This window comes from Glycine max, chromosome 1 (assembly GCF_000004515.6).
Source record: "Glycine max cultivar Williams 82 chromosome 1, Glycine_max_v4.0, whole genome shotgun sequence".
NCBI lineage: Eukaryota > Viridiplantae > Streptophyta > Magnoliopsida > Fabales > Fabaceae > Glycine > Glycine max.
The window spans coordinates 32,785,751-32,808,594 of record NC_016088.4 but is presented as its reverse complement, the minus strand read 5'-3'; the positions used below and the strand labels follow the sequence as shown (position 1 = coordinate 32,808,594).

Genomic DNA, 22,844 nt, shown 5'->3' with positions numbered 1-22,844 from the left:
ATTTGTGAAATTCCGGGAATGACAAGTCATGGTCACCCGTGACTCTCGTCAACCGAGAGGAGCGAAATTAGTGTCATACCCTAATTTTCGTCCGGGGACCTTTGCTTGATGACATGCGACCTTTCTTTGGTCCTTGTGAGGTGCTTGGCATCCATCATTAGGCAATTTGTGAAATTCTAGGAGCGACAAGTCATGGTCACCCGCGACTCTCGTCAACCGAGAGGAACGAAATTAGTGTCATACACTGATTTTCGGGGACCTTTGCTTGATGACATGCGACCATTCTTTGGTCCTTGTGAGGTGCTTGGCACCCATCATTAGGCAATTTGTGAAATTTTGGGAACAACAAGTCATTTGCATGTGGAGATTTTATGGTCCCCCGCGACTCTCGCCAAATCGAGAGGAACGAAATTAGTGTCTTATCTTTACTTTCCTTTTATCTCCAATAAAAGACAAGTAAAGAGGGGCAACTGTCATACCCTAATTTCGTCCGGGGACCTTTGCTCGATGACGTGCGACCATTCTTTGGTCCTCGTGAGGCGCTTGGCACCCATCATTAGGCAATTTGTGAAATTCCAGGACATGCCGAAAAACCAAAAAAATATTGATGCACAATCCGTAAGTTTCCGTGACACACCGGAAATCAAATGGAAGCATCGTTGCATAATTAAGTGAGGTTCCGTAACATTCCGTAAGTCAAAAAGGGGATGATTATGTAATCCGCAAGGTTCCGTAACATTACGGAAAGAAAACAAGTATCGTTACGAAATTCGTAAGTTTCCGTAACTTTACGAAAAAAGAATCACCAAAAAAAGTAGAGGGGGGTGTACTTAGTAAAAATGGGGGTGCAAATAGCACCCAGGCCCACTTGGGCCCTCCAGAATATTCCTCCAGAAGGCTGTTACTTCTGGAGGAAGCAACCTGGCTCGCCTGGGCGAGCTGAGCTCGCCTGGGCGAGCTGGGCGGCAACCACCTCCCCTATTTTGCTATAAATAGGGGAGGAAGTGAAGAAGAAAAGGGTTCAGCCCCTTAGGCACTTCTCTCTCTTTCGAATTTGCTTGGAAAAATTGTTTCCGTGAAGAAAATCTAAGCCGAGGCGCTTCCGAAACGTTTCCGTAACGTTTTCCGTGAGGAATTTCGCAAAGGTTTCAACCGTTCTTCGACGTTCTTCATTCGTTCTTCATCGTTCTTCGATCTTCAACGGGTAAGTACCTCGAACCAAGCTTTTCGATTCATTCTATGTACCCGTAGTGGTCCATATTGTGTTTCGTGCATTTTTATTCTCGTTTTGTTTACTTTTTATACCCCCTGTTGACGTGCTTAAGCCATTTTACTTAAGTCATTTCTCGCTTAACTTAAAAATAAAATAAATTTCCACCGAACGTTTGAATTGTATTATCCGTTAACTTCGGTTAAAATAAATTCCGACCGTTCGGTCGTGCCGTAACCACGTTGGAAATCAAAAAGAGGTAAAAAATAATATAATAATCAAAAAGACATCTTTTAGTAAAATAAAGCGGAAAATCAATCGGACGTTTTCTCTTTGGGATTTCTCATTCTTAATCGAATTGATTAATAACTAAAGTGAAACTAAAGGCTAAAATCAATTCGCCTAGTCAAGCTCGTCCATAAAAATAGGCTTTTGAAATTTGTCATTTCATTTTCTCACTAAGTAAAATGGATCATTTTTAAGGTCCAACGCCTTAAAATGATCACCTCTTAAAGTAAAAAAGAATCACTTGATAAAAAAGAACTACGTAGGTCTGAGTTCCTCATTGAGGATACGTAGGAGCAAAAGCCCCGCTTTTGTCGACCACCCGAGAGATCGTTAATGGTCCAATGCCTTAACGTTTCTCTACTTTCAAAAACAAGAGATCGTTAATGGTCCAACGCCTTAATGTTTCTCCCCTTTCAAAATCAAAAGACCGTTTAATGGTTCAACACCTTAAATGACCTTTTGTTCAATAAAAAAACATATTTTGCAAAAAAGACAAAAACAACTTAACCAAACACTTTGTTCCGAAATAACTACGTAGGTCTGATTTCCTCATCACAAATTGAGGAATACGTAGGAGCAAAGGGAAACACCCTTGTCGACCACAAAAAAGAAAAAAATATAAAAAGGGTATAAAGGATATAAGAACATAAAAGGGAACATAAAAATCAAAGTCATGTTTGCACATTCGATTAAAGGCTGCCGTCCCTTGGGACGGGCGTGTGGGGTGCTAATACCTTCCCCGTGCGTAAATACAACTCCCGAACCTTTCACTAAAAAGTTCGTAGATCGCGTCTCTTCCGGTTTTTCCGACGTTTTCCTCAAATAAACGTTGGTGGCGACTCCGCGCGTATTCCTTTCGTGGAACACGCATCCCGCGAGTCACGCGTCGCCCTCCCGCCGAAGGGTAGGTTGCGACACTTAGTGATAAAGCAGAAGGATAAGAATTGGAAATGAACTTAGCATAGTTGGCAGTAGAAACTTCAATTTGTGATTAACTCGGTGGTGGAGTTTTGAGGCATAAGTTAGAACACTTACACATAATATGTTGAACAATATTAAACTATTTAAATTTAATAAATAATAGTTTTAAAGAGGAAACAATCATTAGTATGTGCAATTTGTTTTGAGAGGAAACTGGTCTATGTCTTACATACATATAGACATACTAAACATCGGGGATTTTTAATCTTTTCAGGTGTCTATTCTTCCGCCTCTGGCTTTAATATTTGTGACTGGTCTTGCAGCACAATTAGCTTACAACTTGATTTCAAGAGGAGTTGAAGCCACTGTGGTATGAGAGCCACTGAAACATCATTTGTTTTTGTTGTTTATTATATGAATAATTACTACTTATGAATTATGATATGATATTAAACGTATTTCCTCATGATTAAGTTGACATCATTTTGTGTTAAGAAATGGAATTTCATGTTCTATAGCCATCCATCTCTATTGCTAAATTTTGCATCCAAATTGGCTGTATACATAATACATCTTTACAGTAAAGACAACTACACCTTACTGGATGTAGACAGTAGACACAGTAGATGTTGTGGCTATTGACCCAATTTAACATGTCAATGACAACTGACAAATTATTAGAACATGCCTATCCTAACTGTTATTAATTTCTTGGCTGCTTGAACATTTTAAATATATATATATATATATATATATATATATATATATATATATATATATATATATATATATATATATATATATATATAGGTTCGAAAGAATAAAAAAATGATATAATCAGCATAAAGCCTCAGAACACTTACACATTCGTTTCCTGAAAATCTTCTTCTGGTATTTCATATTTCTTCTAGAAATCAGGAAAATGATTATTGCAGATATTGCTAAAGCAGAAGCAGCAGGTGTTATCCCAGCAACAATTTTTATGCCCAAACTATTCTTTTTCTTCTCCGTATCAATATTTACTATAGCAATAAAATGAAAATTAAATTAGAGAGACTCACTAAAAATCAATTTTATTAACCAAATTTGAATTGCCAAAAATTTACATCAGTTATGAGATGTACTCTATCTAATTCATCAACAAAAATGCTAATTATAGACAAAACAAAGGAAAACTACTTCTGCATTGACACTTATTTTTCATGGATCAAGATATTTCCCCCTTTTTTTAACTTCTTTTTTAGTAAAAGGATTGCTTTAGTGGAGAGATTCCCTCATCTTTACAGTTTACAACCAAGAATACAGAAGGATACAGGCAATTATGTTTCTTCTCCTCCTTGTATACGAACAAAATGTCACAAAACATAAGGCATGTACCATTAAAGTCTGAACTTGCATCACTATTAGCATCATTGTAGTTTCCACCAGAATTTGCTGAAAAGTCAATTTCTTCAATTTTAGGAGCAGCATCCCAAGAAGAGGAATAGGTCTTTACCAACTTTTTATCAAAGCTCAAAGACTTGCTCCTGCTACTCAATATTGGGGAGCCAAACACTTCCAATGAATTCCTTGACTTCTCTACTTGTTGAAGTTTCATTTTCGCCGAATTATTTCCTGGGCTAGAATTCAAACTTGAGAGTGCTAAACTGTTTTCTTTGCTCAATCCCACCCCTAACTTCTCTGGGCTTTGGAAGTAAACATCTTTGTTAATCGAGATTTCGGCTGCATGAGGCCTAGTAACTTTAACTGAATGATTAGCCTCTGGATCAGCATTGAACATATTTCTTGAAGTTATTTTTCCGTGACTAGAATTTTTGCTGAAACTGATTTCACCTGCATGGTGACTAATATCAACAGAATTCTTGTCAGAACAATAGCATTTGCAACCAAGACCAGCTAGAAAACTCTTCCTATGCAATTTGCTTTTCATGTTCCTTGAGGAGTTCCTCACAACACTTTGCAAAAGTGCACTTTGGCTATTCAAGCTTGATTCAGACCTTACACTTGGAGTTCCATTCTGAACTTTGTACTTTCTGGTTACAAGAGCTGTTTGTTCATCTTTTTGGGGCCGGTGCTTGTTTGCATCATTATCAGCAACTCTTGGGGGGCTTTCAATCTCTTCTCCATTGAAGTACTTTTCAGCTTCAAATACTCCAATTTCTCCATCATCTTCCTTCTTTACTCCAAGAGGATCCTTTCTGCTGCTGACATAGCCATGGCCTGATTCTGCCAGGATGTCTTCTTTGTTGTTCAAGTACGAAGAGAAGGATGTGCCGCAAAGGTGGTAATTGTTGTTCTGAGAGTTGAAAGATTGCAACTGATGGATGTTGTTGTTATTTGAAGTGGCTGCTGACATAACCATAGTGAAAAAGTATCAAAGTACACACAGAAAAGGGCCCAAAAGAACCTGTTTGCATAGAGGCTGATGGAAGATGAGATAAAAAAAAAAACAAAATGAGATTGAAATGAAAAAACAGTGGAATAGATAAAGATACTAAAACACTTTGAAGTAATAGAACTAGTATTATGACAATTTTTGAGTGCTAAAAGGCCATAATAATAAACAAAAGTAGCAGCTAGCAAGGTTGAAAGCAAAACTTAGTTATGTGAAGAGAAGGCTAAAACTAGATAGAGGGAAGGAAATGGATGCAGGAGAGAATTTAAAATTAATAGTTGAATAACTGCCTGGCACATTTAAGAGTAGTTCTATAAGTAGGCTAATGGAATAAGCAAAATGTCAAATGGGTAGGGTCATGTGCTTGTGTGTGGCCTAATTGACACTTCATCAATAGTTTTAACACTGATGAAATTTCTTTGAATTCTGGTGGATAACAAGTAAAGTATATTAATAACATTCTGCCTAATAACATGCATTAGCACAGACTCTTTTCTTCATGTTAACAATGATATGTTAGTTATATTGTAAGGCCCTGTGATTTGTCTCCTTCCAGGTGATAGGGTGATAACTACTAGAGAGAAACATATTTTTATCCACTTTGATTGTATAATATATATGTAGTCCCATCCTTTTAAAAACATAATTTGTTATCCACTTTGAGATCAAAACAGATTCTAAAAATTAAGTGGCTTAAAATTTATTTTGTTGGAATCAAATATATTATTTATAATGTCATTTAGCCTTTTTTTTAATTTGCTAAACACTAAATTATGCTGCCATACTATTTTCAGATTCCATTAGGAGCGATTTTAGACATTGTTGATCCTGTGGTCATTGCTGTTTCGAAATTCAAAGTGGTCCTGCGGTCATTGCTGGAAAGTCAATTGTGCTGAAGCCTTAAACTCAGGTATTTATATCTTTGATTCGAAAACTACTTTGAAATTGTTTTTGTATGCATTACTGGTATAGTTGTAACTTATGCTATGCCTCTCTACATGACCTTTCTTTCATTGGACTGATATCTTTGAAGTATTTACTGTGATTTTAACTCTCACAAGTTGTTAATTGTTAGCTCTAAAAAATACCGACTCTTAATAAGGAAACTCGGGTTCTTTGCAATATAACTTACAACTGTATATGATGAGTGCACAAATAGGTAAAAGACAAACATAAACTTGTCCTCACAAGAAATAATCACAAATTACAAATAAAATCATGAGCAATGACATTTGGAACAAACCTGAAGTAAATCATCCAAAGCTATTCCCATACCCCTGTATTTTCAGGCAAGGTATACAACTAAGGAACGACTACTTTGTATGAGCTCATCCTGGCAATAATAGCCACGATGCAATAGCTACTATAGCACTTTCTCATCAACTTCAGATGCTTCTGCCCAGGTACTCAAGCTTGCTACTGGCTTGGTATCCTCTTCTATAGCTGTCCTAATTTTCTCTAACTCTGCTAGCACCTACAGTAGTACAGATTACAGAATTTCAATGATTAGCTTTTAAAGTCAATGACTGGGATGAAACTACTGTGGCAACAAATTCTCTCTTTCTTCTGGTTTTATTTTCCTTTTTCTTGCTAGACTGGACAACAACTTTGTCCTTGTAGTCATCCACTTTGACAACATAGTTTGACACAAGTGAGGTTCCAACTGATCTTGATAGACAAACATTGAATAACTCAAGAGCACCAACCTTTCCTAGTTGCAATATAATAGCCTTTTCCAACCTCAGTGCTTCAGAATCAACAAAAGTTTCTTCTAAAACACATAGGTTCTCCATTAACATACGAAAATGTTGTGCCCTGAATGACTCAAACTTCGTAGAAATAGTAGATACCTCTCCAAAAGGCATTTGGGAATTATCAAAAATTTTATGTACACTACTCATTTTACATAAAATGGACTATACCTTTGGTTAATTGCAGCAATGGACTATACCCTTCACCAACACACACACACACACACACACACACACACACACACACATACATACACACCCACCCACCCACACACACACACACACACACACACACCCACACCACGCACACACACACACATACACACCCACCCACACACACACACACACACACACACACCACACACACACACACACACACACACACACACACCCACACACACACACACCCACACACACATGCATACACCCTCCATAAATAAAGAAATAAGGCCCTTACAGTAAAGTCACATGTCAATCTCCACATGAATTCTATGAGCGGTCCAGGTTCACTCTCTCTCCATAGATTCCATAAATGAAGACAAACCCAAAAGGTGTACAAAGTCAGTTTCTAATTAGGGTTTTAAAGTTAGAGTTGTAGTTGTATTACAATATAGCAATGACGAACAATTGTTGATGAACATTTAGTTTATTTAATACTAATTAAGTTTATACAACCTTACAAAGCAGAATATTGCTTATGAAGTGAGGGTGCAAAACGAAGGTAGAGCTAGGTGTGGAATCGTATGCTTCCCACTCAATTTCCAATTTTATGTCCTCCCCTAAATTGAAATTTCGTACTTGGGATTAAGATACAACACTGATCACTAGTTTGCCCTCAATTTTTACTAGCATCACAACTACACACATCCTCATGATACGCACACACCCCCATCATACACACACCCTCATCACACACAAAGACACAAACACACAGACACACCCTCATCACACACAAAGACACACACACACACACACACACCCTCATGATAGACACACACACACATACCCAACTACAATAATAAAGCATAAGCACCCTCCAAACCCAGAATTTGAAGTTTACCTTTTGTATGTTCTTTTATGTCATGAATGTAATTTGCTATATACACAAATGTTGTTCATGTTGAGTGAAACTTAGATTCCCGTTTGAGATTGAATGCAATGATTCTTGCGGATAGTTTGCATTAGTCATTGTATTTAGTCTTGAATTGTCTGTTTGGACAGTTTGGGGAGACTGGTATTTTTATGTTAGATTCATTCGTCAAGGTTATTATTATTTTCATTAATTTGATGAAATTTTGGTTCAATGCATTTCAAGTTGTTCTCTGAGTGCATACTTGATTATCGGGAAATTCATTTCACCGATGTCATGTCATGTACTTGGAGACCAATGCGAAATGCTGCCAAAATTTAGTCAAATTTTTGTAAATAATGGTAACCCTGACGTTTGAAGCTAACATAAAAGGCAATCTTCCTAAATGGGATAGGGCCACACCTGTAAATAAAAAAGTGGGATTTTCATGCATGGAATTGCTTAGATGGATCGAAGTTGGATGAATGAAAGTCGCATGAGCCCAGAATATGAGGATGGCGTCGAGCAGTTCTTGCAATTTGCTTCAGAAAGAGGTCGACCGAATGAAGAAGGAAAATATTATTGTCCTTGCACCAACTGTTTGAATGGAAGACGACAACTATTGGACGACATACAGGACCATCTATTGTGTGATGGGATTAAGAACAATTACACGACGTGGATATGGCATGGTGAAGTCACAGCCATGCAGAGTGGGTCCTAATCTGAACCATTTGATGTAGAAATGGGAGATCGCTTGGAGGACATGATTTGTGACCTTGGACAAGAGTCTTTCCAGCAAGCACATGCCCCTGTGTATGAAGGATTGCAGAGTGATTCAAAGAAGCCTTTGTATACGGGGTGCAAGAATTCATTAACTTTGTTTTCTGCGGTGTTAAGTTTGGTTAATGTCAAGGCCTGGTATGGGTGGAGTGACAAAAGTTTCACTTCACTGCTTGAGGTAGTGCACAATCTGCTTCTAGATGACAACACGTTTCCTAAAACCTACTATAAGGCAAAAAAGATACTATGTCCCATGGGTATGGAGTATTAGAAGATTCATGCTTGCCCCAATGATTGCATACTGTACAGGCATGAATTCCAACAAATGTCCAAATGCCCTATCTGTGGGACTTCACGGTACAAAGTGAAGGATAAAAACGAAAGCAGTTATGATTAAAACTCAAACAAGGGCCCGCCAGTGAAGGTTTTGTGGTATCTTCCAATCATTCTGAGGTTTAAGCATCTTTTTGCTAACGAGGACGACGCAAAAGACCTTACATGGCATGCAAATGGAAGGATTTCTTATGGACTGGTCTGTCATCCGGCTGATTGCTCACAGTGGAAGAAAATCGATGGTTTGTATCCGGATTTCGGGAAAGAGCCAAGAAATCTTAGACTTGGACTCACCAGTGATGGAATGAATCCATATGGCACCTTAAGCACTCAACACAGTTCATGGCCGGTTCTACTAGTAATTTACAATTTGCCTCCTTGGTTGTGCATGAAGCGAAAATACATGATGTTGTCTATGATGATATCAGGTCTAAGACAGCCAAGAAATGACATTGATGTTTATCTAAGTCCATTGGTTGAAGACCTAAAAAAGTTGTGGGATGAGGGGGTTGTAGTCTTTGATGCGTTTTGCAAGAAGACATTTGAAATGCGTGCAATGCTTTTTTGTACCATTAATGACTTTCCAGCATATGGGAATCTCAGCGGTTACAGTGTTAAGGGTCATCATGCATGCCTCATCTGTGAAGAAAACACAAGCTACATACAACTAAAACATGGAAGAAAAACAGTCTACAGTAGGCATCGCCGTTTTCTAACACCCAATCATCCTTACAGATGACTGAAAAAAGCTTTTAATGGAAGTCAAGAGCATGATATTGCGCCCATATCGTTGACTGGTGAGCAGGTATATCAGCGGGTTCAACACCTGAATAATGTATTTGGAAAGACCCAAAAGAAGGATAAAAGTAAGAGTTCCATATGGAAGAAGAGGTCCATTTTCTTTTAACTTTCGTACTAGTCTGATCTAGACGTTAGACATTGTATTGATGTTATGCATGTGGAGAAAAATGTATGTGACAGTGTGATTGGGACGCTCTTTAACTTTCAAGGAAAGACGAAGAATGGCTTGAATACCTGTCAAGATCTAACTGATATGGGCATACGATCACTGTTGCATCCAAGGTCTGATAGGAAGAAAATTTACTTGCCCCCAGCCTGCCATACTTTGTCCAAAAAGGAGAAGATAAGTTTTTGTCAGTGTCTTCGTCGGGTGAAGGTTCCACAAGGATACTCTTCAAATATTAAGAGCCTTGTGCAGTTGAAGGAGCTTAAGCTTGTAGGGTTGAAGTCTCACGATTGTCACGTGCTCATGCAACAACTGTTAGTCATGGCTATACGAGGCATCTTGCCAAACAAAGTCAAGTTAGCCATAACTCGCCTGTGCTTTTTCTTACATGGTATATGTAGCAAAGTCATTGATCTTGTCAAGTTTGATGAGCTGGAAAATGAGGCCGCAATTATACTGTGCCAGTTGGAGATGTATTTTCCCCCTACTTTCTTTGACATCATGATTCACTTGATTGTGCATCTGGTCAGAGAAATCAAATGGTATGGTCCTGTTTATCTATGGTGGATATACCCGGTTGAGCGATACATGAAGATCTTAAAAGGGTATACAAAGAATCTATATGATCCAGAAGCATCTATTGTTAAGAGGTACATTGCAGAAGAAGCCATTGAATTTTGTTCATAATACATTGAGAAGGCTAAACCCGTTGGCCTTCCTAAGTCTCGGCATGATGACAGAGTGGGTGGTAAGGGCTCAAGAGGACTGCATGTGATCACTCCAAGTGTAGAAGATTTGTTACAATCTCACTTGTATGTCTTGAACAACAATAATGAAGTTTTGCCATACATAGTTAAGCATGAAGCTTTAGTCGAACAAAATAATCCAAAAATGTCAAAGAATTGGCTGTTGAAAAAGCATAACAAGACTTTCTATGATTGGTTTAAAGATACAATCTTCGCAGATGAGAATGCTTCAGAAACATTAAGAAAGCTAGCAGATGGGCCTAAAAGAAATGTTATAACTTGGCAAGGATACGACATAAACAAGTATTCATTTTACACAAAAGCACAAGATGACAAAAGTACAATGCAGAACAGCGGGGTCACCCTAAAGGCTGAATCTCAACACTTCGCAAGTGTGAATGATGCCAATCCCTATGTAGCTTCCATCCCTTACTTTGGGTTCATTGATGAAATTTGGGAGCTTAACTATGTGAAATTTACTGTATGTGTTTTCAAATGTAAATGGGTTGATAGCAACACCGGTGTGCGTACCGATGATATAGGATTTACCACAATGACCCTTTCATCATGGCAGAACAAGCTAGACAAGTATTTTACGTGCAAGACCCTTGTGATGAAAGGTGGTGTGTGGTTCTCCAGGGCAAAACAATTGGTGTTAATGTAGAAGATGATGATTCATACATGGACACCTATGTTAGTCCTTTGACCGCTCAAATCACTCCTAACGTTGTCGGAGAAGAAGAAGCTGACGACGTTCATGCTAATCGTAATGATCATGATGAAGGAGAATTGATTAACATCGTTTAATGTAATTTTCTATTTATATATTTGATTTTGCTACATTCATTTACACAAGTCATACAATTTTTTTTTGTAATGTTTAATAAATTGAGTGTACTCAAACCAATCATATATGATTGGTTATTATATGATTGGTTTAATAATTGCATTAATGAAAACATGCATATATTTGATGAAAGCTTTGAAAATGGAACTTATGTAATTTCATCTTTTTGTATTCAGTGGATCTCATCAATTGGTTTCTAGAGAGAGAGAGCTCACGAAAGCAAGTAAGTGACAACTACACTTTTTTCTGATTGTTTAAAATTATATCTTAACCTGTTGCAAAATTTATTTTTAACTTTGTCTTGTTATTTATGGATGGTTTACTCAAGAGGGAGTGAAATCAGGCATAATTCATCAGTCTTATAATAAAATATGGAAAATTTAGTCATATTTGTATCTTGCAAGTTTCCCAATTTGCCTTTAATCTATATTCTAATGGGCTGGGATAGTCAAAGTATTGAGTGTATTTAACATGCATTGGATTTGGTGTCTGGTAGATGTAGAAAATGATGTTTATAATACCCCTCCTGCTCTCAGTAAAAAACTTGAGGCATCGGTTTTTTGTTCTAGATGGCATCCTTAGGACTTCATACAGCTCATGTTTGTCGCCAGTTTCATCATCCACCGCCCTTACCTTCTCTGGCTTCTCACGTTTATTGTTGTTAAACCCATATTTATGCTCTCCTCCCTTTGTGTCTTGTTTTATCACAACTTTAGCTGAATCTCCTATCTTCTTTTGGCTTCTTGGCAAAAAAGAAACACTCCTCGCATTTGTTCCTTTGCCACAACAATGCTCTTCTCCTTCATGGTCATCAAGAATCATGCAGTCGCCGGCATTAGCATTATTATTTTTCTCACTCATCTTGACCATAGTTGAATCTTCTGTCTTATTCTCCAATGACACACTTTGATGGCCTCTATCTCTTTTCTTCATATGTTCTAGTGCTTCAACTTCAGAATGCATAGAGCAATCTGAACTTTCCCAGTGATCACTAAAGGCTTCTGCATCAGCATTGAAGAAAAGAGATAGAGGTCATCAAAGTGTGTCATTGGAGAATAAGACAGAAGATTCAACTGTGGTCAAGATGAGTGAGAAAAATAATAATGCTAATGTCGGCGACTGCATGATTCTTGATGACCATGAAGGAGAAGAGCATTGTTGTGGCAAAGGAACAAATGCGAGGAATGTTTCTTTTTTGCCAAGAAGCCAAGAGAAGATAGGAGATTCAGCTAAAGTTGTGATAAAACAAGACATGAAGGGAGGAGAGCATAAATATAGGTTTAACAACAATAAACCTGAGAAGCCAGAGAAGGTAAGGGTGCTGGATGATGAAACTGGCGACAAATATGAGTTGTATGAAGTCCTAAGGATGCCATCTAGATGTGTATTTTTCAAGATATAGTATTTATATTCCATCACGCATCCATTGACTACTGATTACATCTAATATACTTTTTTAACATATATTGCCAAATCAAATCATCATTCAATGTTTGCTGCACAACACGTCAGTAAAATTTGCTATGTACAAAATGACACCAACCCCAATCAACCCCTCCCCTGGTAACCCCCAATTTCATTCCTTCATCATTCAAGGTCTTCATTTCATTCCTTCCCCGAGAGTTTGAAGTACTGTTCTCAATGATTTCTCTACAATTCCAAAAATCTAAGAAAAGTTTGCTTGCAATGATCCTGTGCGATTTGTATCTAATACAAAAGTATACAAGGTCACAAAGTATATGAAATAATATTTGCTTAGATGCTGATGTTAATTCTGCCTGAGTTTATTAATCATATGGTATCTTGAGATGTCCATCCTTTCTTCTCCAACTCTTGTCTCAGTGCCTGTCAACAACCAAGATTTTTCATCACAAAAATATTTAGTAATGGATTTGCATCCTCTGGAGTAAATACTCTCTTTATTGTACATCAAAAATATTCTTTATCTCTACCAATTAAAAAATATCAATGTATTTCTGATCATAGTCAACCAAATTTACCTTCAGTTAAAATAAGTGGCTAATTTAGAATAAAGTTAAAACATTTGAGACTCAAATTTAGTGAATCTACTTAAGTATAAAATGTTTGACATCACATGAAGGAAGAGGAGTATAACCCTGGAACCAAGAATTTCATTATCTAACTATAGAGAAAGCACATATTAATTATGAAATCATACCTTTATTCTTTTTCTGTTCACATCAAAATCAAAGTTTCCCAACCGAGATGCAGATCGATACTCCAAGTAGAACCCTTACCCGGTGGAAACCTGAACTGAAAAGGTAGGTGAATCAAATTAAAAAACCAACACTGTTAGAACTCCACTATTCCAGATTACTTACATAAACAACTCTTGATGTTGATATTTGTCTGTAATCGAAATTTACATTTTGTATGTTGTTGTATGTTATTGTATAAAGGATCATGGCTTCTCCACCTGCCTCCAATCCTCCTCCTCCTCCTTCTCCTCCTCCTCCTCCTCTTACTCCTTCCGACGCATCGGCTTCGCCGTCTACCATAAAGCAGACACACAAAGCCTCACGTCTAAGATCGTTGTCTACTAGACCACTTGGTGCAGAGAGACCAGTGGTCCATGTTTATCCTGCTACCGGCAAGGCCGACGGTCCTCACAGGAAGAAATTAAGAACATATTTGGGGATTGTGGCGAGTGATAAGGTGGACATCACCTACGAGAACTGGAAGGTGGGCGTCACATATTTGGGAGGATATTCAGGTATTTTTGTTTTCTTATTTGATTTTGTTTAATTAATAGCCAAAAAATACATTATTGTAACAAATAAACCTTATTTGATGTTGTCAGGTGGAATTTGAAATCCCAGAAGCTTCTGACAGTAGGACGAAAAGGAAGTTACTTCAGACCGTGGGTGAGAGATAGAGGCAGTTTAAATCACACCTCACGAGGAAATGGGCCCTTGCAGCCGATCAGGACGGTGTGGAGGACACTGTCTGTGAGAAATATAGCATCAGCAAGGAAAAATGGGTCCAGTTTTGCCAGACTCGCAGAGACCCTTCTTGGGAGGTATGTTCCTTGCCATTTAAGTTGTTTTTCAAAAAACATTAACTTGTTATACTTCATTCTAGCAATTTGAAAGATTATTGTTTTATTTTTGCAGGATGTGCGCAAAAAGGCACAAGCCATCCAGAAGCAGAACACTGCCCCCCACGTTTTGTCTCATGGGGGTTATGACTATTTGGAGCAGAAGCTCCTGGCTGAGAAGACGAAGAAGAAGTTGGAGGAAGCTACACAGTCAAGAAGCATTGATGGCGTCATCGACCCTCCATCCCCGGTTAGACACCACGTGAAGTGGAAGATGGCCCGCACGAAGAAAATAGGGGAGATGACGACTGAGGCCGCAAAGGAAATCGTTGCGAAGATCGTAAGTCATTTTCAACTAACCATTAGAATTATATTTCAATATTTTGTGAATGTCATGTACATCGAAGCAGATCCTCGAGTTAGCACAAAGAGGAGTTGTGTTGATCCCTAAGGAAACGATCCTAAGACGAGTGACTCAGATAGGTGCGGCTTGTACATCGAAGCAGATCCTGCCCGCCTGGTTGCCCTGGGGAGAGTTTATGAGGGATCCACTGTTGTTCATAATACTCCTTTGTTGCTTGGCCAAGTAAAGGTGGGTGTGGAGGAGGTTACAGATGCAGATGCTCCAGTTCCTATACCCACTGATGAGGTTTCCTTAGTGGGGTAGGCACTTCACACCTTCCTTGCTTGGCTGACACATCTGGTCAAGTCTTTATCACAGCAGGTACTTTACTCTTACTATATGTTTCTTCTTTTTAAATTAATTCATTCAATGTGCCTCAAATTAAGCCATTTAACTTTGTTTCATGAACAGGTAGCTGTGTCTCCGGGAAAACCACCTCCAAAGCCCAATCCAGAGGTCGATGATCCGCTTTATCTGATGACATTGACCATCCCAGAGCTTTTCTTGAGGCCTTATCAGGTTACATGGGATGCCACTGTGTTTGGGGTCTTTAATCCATATTTCCCGCTCTATATAAAGCACGAAGACCTCTCCGAAATCGCACACGATGGTCAATGTCTCAGCATATCAGTGTTACAGTTGTGGATTTTGTAAGTCATTTTATATTACTTTTAATTACCTAAGTTATTGCTTTCAATTCATAAATATTTAACTTTGACTTAACATAAACAGGCATCTCACTGAAACAAGTATGCGAGCGGGGAGTTCTGATATCTATCGATTCCTCAAGCCACAATCCATTCAGAGGTTTGGGTAATTGCAGTTTGAGTCTGAAAGTTACATAAAGACTTGGATGCAGAGTTCAAAACGTGATTTCTATCTTGGAGCCTACCTAAATGGGTAAGTCACACAAAATAACTGATTCCACTACAGCGGACACTGGCAGATGGTGGTCATCCTGCCCAAGGAACACCTAGTTGTCTGGTTTTGTTCATTGCATAACAGGCCAGACAAACTACCTTAAGGGGATTATTAATAGGTTAGTGTTCTTTTCAATACATTTGCATTGAAATACCTCAACAACACCACTTTTTAATTGTTACTCGCATGGAACAATGCTTTAAAAGGTCTTGATGATGCTCCACAGCCTTAATCAAAGGCTCCTGCTAGGTGGATTGTCGTCAAGGTACGCCATTTACATAAAACTTCCACTTATATATGTTTCTTATGTGTCTATACACTAGTTGTTTAATTAATATCCAAATTTCATTATGTATTTAGTGTAATAGACAAAAAGGAAGTACTGAGTGTGGCTACTATGTCATGCACTGGATGTCCACCATCATTTTAGGAACTTTTAGGAATAACTGGGAAGCGGTACGTTTATTTCAAACAAATTCGATTTTTTTTATAATTTGTATTACATTATTAACTTATTATGATTTATTTCATTATGCAGTATTTTAACGATCCTAGACCATTGGAGCTAGAGAGATCAAAGGCGTTGCAGATCCAGTGGGCACAGTATTATCTCCGAGTTAGAGATCAGACCTAGGATTTAAGGACATTAAGTTTAGCTTAGTTTACTTTGGTTTAACATTTTTGACATTTCCTATGTAATTTGAACGTTGAATTCATTTGTTGATTGTTGTTTATGATAAATCAATTATTCGATGTTTATTATGATTAAAACTGCTTGAAAGCAGAATAAAATGTTTATTTGTTGTGAATTGGGTTTGAAATTGCATTTTACAGGTACAATTTTGGGTTTATTGTAAAAACAGAAAGTTTATATAAAAAAAACTTGAAAACAACATCGGTTATTAACAAAAACCGATGTTAATATAGTAAACAACATTGGTTATTTACAAAAAAACCGATGTCAACATGCACCTTAACATCAGTTATACTAGAAAATCGATGTCAACGTTTACATATTAACATCGGTTATTTATACATAACCGAGGTTAACGTTTTTATATTGATATCGGTTACTTATAGATAACCAATGTTAACGTTTGTATATTAACATCGGTTTTGCTAGAGAACCGATGTCAATATATAACATTAACATCGGTTTTACTACAAAACTGATGTCAATGTTCGTCATGCATACACTTTTTTGTTGTAGTTCATTGTGTATAACATCGGGTATTTAGAAAATTGATGTTATTGTATTTATGTTAACATCGGTTTTTCAAAACCGATGTTAACAATAATACATTCAACATCGGTTATAGAATCAATGTAGAATGTCGTAAATAACCGATGTTGAAAGTGTAATTTCTAATAGTGTCAAGAGTATTTAGGTCCTCTTATTGTGGCTGAGTTGAAAGCAATTCTTGATGAGCATAATGTGTTTTCTAAACCATGGAGAATGGCTATATGGACAAATATGAAGGTTCAGTTGTTAATGATTTAAGATTGAAGCGCATTTTTTATGGGACCACGAATGGAAGAATATATATAACTTCCTGTCTTTTTTCAAAGTGTTTGCTTTTATTGTTGGTAATGTTGACACTTCATCAAACAAAGATATAATATACAAAAGCGAAGTGGTGAATTACAAAGAATAAATTAACGACATGCAAGTTATTTTGGTTTACAATACCCTCTTTTATTTTTGTATGGTGAAGATAGGTGTAGAGATGATGCACAACATAAAGAAACACCTGCAACTCAAAATGCAAAAAAAGAATACGCTTACTATAAAGGAGTTTCTTTGTTTTTGTATTCATACCAGAAAAGATGAAGGACAATGTTGAGATCTAGGAAACTTTTTCAACAATTTGTAGATGACAGATATTGCATGATGGAGTCCGAAAGATTGTATTTTATCAGGACTCACAAAAAATAATTAAGAGTTGATAAATACAACAAATTGCAGTAATGTTATGATCAGACCCAAAATCAGGGGTCAAATAAAGGGAAAAGAGTCATTCTACCCTTAACTTTTGTTCGAAATCAAAGATATATGGATCAACTATATTTTGATTGAATGACAATTTGTGGGGTTATTGGGTTTCCTAATTTGTTCATAACTTTCACATGCAATTCAAATTGGCTTGAGATTCAAAGATTGCTCAGGCTAATGCATTTAAAGCTTGCAAACCATCCTTATATAGTGTCAAGGATATTCAAAATAAAGTTTGATCAGCTAATGACCGATTTGAAGAAAAAGCATATTCTTGGGAGAATGCTTGCATCTAAATCCTTATTTCATATTTCAAGTTTTTTTTATTTGAATATAATTTATTGAATTGTTTTGCAATGCAAATATATACGCCATTGAGTTCCAAAAAAAGAAGGTTGTTGCATGCACACATACTGATTTTTCTACATCCATCTTGCAAGTACCCAATGCCTAAAGATATTGACAAGATCATTTCATCTTAAATACCAGACCAACAAAAAAATAAATTTTTTAGATGATTTAGTCAAAACTCACATGATCCATGGTCTTGTGGTAATGCTAACAAATCTTCACCGTGCATGAAATCTGGGAAATGCTTCAGGTATTGTCCTAAACAGTTTCAATCCTCCACTATAGTAGACCAACATGGCTATCTAGTTTATAGGAGAAGAAAAAAAATGTCATAAAAAAAATGGTATCATTCTTGATAGTCATCATGTTCCCTATAACTCAAAGCTTTTGATGAGGTATCAGACACATCTTAACATTGAGTGGTGTAATCAATGTACTTCTATGAAGTACTTATTCAAGTATACCAATAAAGGGTATGATAGAATTACAATTGCCAGTGTCCCCACACAAAGAGAAGATGGATCTCAGAATGAGATGATTGATGCGATAAAAAAATATCTTGATTGCAGATGTATTTCATCATGTGAGGCATGTTGGAGGATTTTTTTCATTACCAATTCATGGTAGATCACCAACAGTTGAGAGATTATTCTTCCATCTTCCTAATGAGTGTTCTCCTTTCTCTAATGATGATGAAGATATTGACTCCTTGCTCTCTAAAGCAATTGTTAAAGAATCAATATTCTCCTCTTGGATGGAAGCAAACAAGATCTATGTTGAAGCTAAAAATGTTACATATTCACAAATTATCACTAAACAATATCTATGCCAAAGATGTTGGAAACCATGAGAAAAAGGATACACCATTAGGAGACTTATATGGGTTCCTCCAAGCATAGTGAAATTGTTTTATTTGAGAATGATGTTTTTAGTTCTAAAGGACCATGCAACTATAAAGACATCAGGACTATTGGAGCAACTCAATATCCATATTTTAAAGAGGCATTTTTGAAATGGGTTTTCTTGTTGATGATACAAAATATGTAGAGGCTATTAAGAAGCTAAAGATTGGGGATCGAGTCAATATTTGAGAAAATTATTTGTCACAATGCTTTGTACTAATAATGTCCAAAGATCAAAACAAGTGTGGGAACTGTGGAAGCAATGTCTTCCAAGGTTATTTTGATGATGTCAAAGAATCAAGAGTTAAGCAAATTCCAAAGATTAAATAATTAAGTTTCAAGAATCAAGATTCAAGATTCAAGATTCAAGAATCAAGTTTCAAGAATCAAGATTCAAGAATAATCAAGACCAAGATTCAAGAATCAAGAGAAGACTCAATCAAGATAAGTACTAAAAAAGTTTTTCAAAAACAATGAGTTGCACAAGAAATTTTCACAAAATCATTACCAAAGAGTTTTACTCTCTGGTAATCGATTACCAGAAGGTAGTAATCGATTACCAGTGTTTTAAAACTTTAACATTTCAAATTTCAAGAGTTACAACTTATGTTTAAACAGTTTTAAATCATTTTAAATTTGTGTAAGTAATCGATTACCAGAGCTTCTAAACATTTTAATTTTCAAAATTTAAAATGTAGAGTCACATTTGTTGATGTGTAATCGATTACACCTTAATGGTAATCGATTACCAATGACTGATTTTGAAAAACAAATTTCCAAAAGTCACAATTCTTCAAGTGACTTGTTTCTGAAGATTTTTTCAAAAGCCACAACTTTTTAAGTGACTAGTTTTCAAAAGAGTCACAATGATTAAAAGGTGACTAGTTTTAAAGAACTTGCCAAGAGTCATAAACTTTAACTTGAGTCATCAAGAGATTATAAATATGTGACCATGGCATGAATCCAAAAATCCATCTTTACATCATCTCTCAACATCTTTCAATCAATCTTTCAATATCTTTCTACAGAATTTTCTGATTCATTTCTCTTCATCTTTCTACAAGTTTTTTATCAACACTTTCTCTTCCTAGAAAAGTTCTTTGTTCAAAAACTTGTGATATTCATCTTTTTCATTCTCTTCTCCCTTTGCCAAAAGAACAGAAGGACTAACCGCTTGAATTCTTTTGTGTCTCTCTTCTCCTTTATAAAAGATTCAAAGGACTAACCGCCTGAGAATTCTTTTGATTCTTCCCTTCCCCCTTAAGCAAAAGATTTCAAAGGACTAATCGCCTGAGATATCTTTTGTTTCCCCTTTACAAAGATTCAAAGGACTAACCGCCTGAGAATTCTTTGTCCCAACACATTGGAGGGTACATCCTTTGTGGTACAAGTAGAGGGTACATCTACTTGGGGATTGTTATACTGAGAACAAGAGAGGGTACATCTCTTGTGGATCAGTTCAAGTGGAGGGTACATCCACTTGGTTTTTCAAAGAGAACAAGGGAGGGTACATCCCTTGTGGATCTTTCGCTTGTAAAGAATTTTACAAGGTTGAAAGAAATCTCAAGAACCGGTTGGTTGCTTGGGGACTGGATGTAGGCACGGTTTGTGGCCGAACCAGTATAAATCTTGTGTTTGTCTTATTCTTCCCTACACTCTTTAATTTTCGTTGTGTACTTTTAATTATCGCTTTTACTTTTGGTTAAGTTTCTATTTTTGTTCTTTTCTTTCTTAACTTAATTGTAAAAGCCTAATTGAATCTAGTAACATTAAGAAGGATAAATTTTAATTAGTCAAGGCACATTAATAATTAAATCAACCCCCCTTCTTAATTATTCCGAGGCCACTTGATCCATTAGGAACAAACATGGCAATGGTTAGTTGATGGTATTCTCTATGAACAAAGAAGATTGTCCAACATCCAAGGTACAATTATTTTTCCTATATTTATCTTTCATTAATACTTTTTCATGCCCATTTACATAAAAAAATACTATAATACCTTATTATGTGTGATTTCAAAATTGCTTAGACTTGCAACTTAGTGATTGGGAGTTACAAAATTTAACTCTATTGCGAATTGAGGAGCTGTTGTAATCAAATAAAAGTCTTAGAGATTTTCCATCGATGCCATTTCCACAAGGCAGTGTGACAAGTCAATTTGGAAATAGACTTATATATGTAGAACGTGACTATGATAAAGCTAAGTTACATGATAAATTTGAGAATATTTTTTGTTCTCTTACAAGTCAACTAATATATTATTAGTAATTAATTATTAATTATTTATTACTAATTAATTTTTAGTTTGCTTTCTCATTTTTCTAGATACAAATATTAACTTTCTTGCTAATGTAATAGATGAGCAAAGCAGGATCTTTGAGAGAATTATGAAGGTTGTTGATGAATGTGGTGGAATCTTTTTTTGTCTATGGTTATGGAGGTATTGGTAAAACCTTCATGTGGAAGACATTAGCTTCTGCTTTGCGTTTGCATGGGGATATTGTGTTTACTATAGCATTTTCTAGCATAACATCTTTATTATTACCTAGAGGAAGAACCGCACATTCAAAGTTTGCAATCCATGTTCCTACATTTGAGAATTCAACATGCAATATCCATCAGGGGAGTGAACTTGTTGAGTAGTTGAAGGTAACAAGGCTAATTATACAGAATGAAGCCCCAATGACACACAAAGTTTTTTTTGAAGCATTGGACAAAAGCCTAAGACACATCATGAGGGATCCAATGATGAAGATAATCCTTTTGGGGGAAAGGTGATTGTTTTTGGGGGAGACATTAGGCAAATTCTCATTGAATGTTGAATCTCTGAACTAGTTCAAACGACAATAACTTTTTACTCGGATGTCTGATTGAGTCCCGTAATATATCTGTTAGTGCTTAGCACTACTGAGTTTAAAAAGGTTGGCTAAGATTTTGTTAAAACATAAGCACTTAGACAATGAAGGAAAGCTGGAGTTGCTGCACATGATGTCCAACGTTATGTCAAGGAATAAGATCGGGCTGCACAATGCACAAGGCAAGATAAAGTGTCAAGTGATGAATTGAAGTTGAAGGATCCACGATGTCGGATACAATGTCCTGACATCCTGCTCGAGAATACTGGAATTGCTGTACAATGCAAGATAAAAGTCAAGTGAAGCATTGAAGCTGCAGGATCCAAGATGTCGGATACGATGTCCTGACATCTGGCCCGAAAATACTGGACATATAAATCTGTTATATCTTTAACAGATTATTGTGCAGTTAGCAAGAGATAAGAAGATCTATCTTTAGGAACGAATTAAAAGATCATTATAGTTCGAATTTCAAAGTAGAAGAGTTCGTTCAGGGATTAAAGATTAAAGATTAAAGATTCAAACTAAAAGATCAAAAGTTATCTTTTAGTTCTTTAACTGCAGATTTTTCAGAAGAAGATAGATCTCCTCCAGCATCAAGAACTTGCAGCCCAGAATCGTACACGGCTATATAATCATGGAGGCTGCACGAGTTCTGTACCAAGTCCGGGGATTGAAAGAGTTATTTTGTGTGTTTTGGGACTTGAGTGTTTTTGTGAGCCACCTTGATGGTATACTAACATCAAGTGTTGGACCTGAGTGTGTAGAGTTGATCTCTTGTGTGTAGAGTTGATCTCTATTGTGTAGGGTTGATCCCTTTTGTACAGAGTTGATCTCTGGAGTGTCTTTGAATTAATTGTAAACACGGGAGTGTGAGTGAGAGGGAGTGAGCAGAGGTTCTCATATCTAAGATTGGGTCTTAGGTAGAGATCGCACGGGTAGTGGTTAGGTGAGAAGGTTGTAAACAGGGGTTGTTAGACCTTGAACTAACACTATTGAGAGTGGATTTCCTCCCTGGCTTGGTAGCCCCCAGATGTAGGTGAGGTGC

The 22,844-nt window shown here is 36.7% G+C and overlaps 1 protein-coding gene and 1 long non-coding RNA gene across 2 annotated transcripts; both read right to left on the bottom strand.

Moving 5' to 3' along the window:
• Positions 1-3,256: 3,256 nt before the first annotated feature.
• Positions 3,257-5,099, bottom strand: LOC100779641 (protein PHYTOCHROME KINASE SUBSTRATE 1-like). Its single transcript, XM_003516232.4, has 2 exons — positions 3,797-5,099; positions 3,257-3,441 (listed from the first exon to the last, which is right to left on the bottom strand). Exons 1-2 carry the CDS (start codon positions 4,779-4,781, stop codon positions 3,257-3,259), a joined length of 1,170 nt encoding a protein of 389 aa, XP_003516280.1. The 5' UTR covers positions 4,782-5,099.
• Positions 5,100-13,088: 7,989 nt separating this feature from the next.
• LOC106794638 (uncharacterized) lies at positions 13,089-13,554 on the bottom strand. Its single transcript, XR_001382808.3, has 2 exons — positions 13,490-13,554; positions 13,089-13,155 (listed from the first exon to the last, which is right to left on the bottom strand). It is a non-coding gene; the product is annotated as an uncharacterized lncRNA (long non-coding RNA).
• Between the last annotated feature and the right edge of the window lie 9,290 nt (positions 13,555-22,844).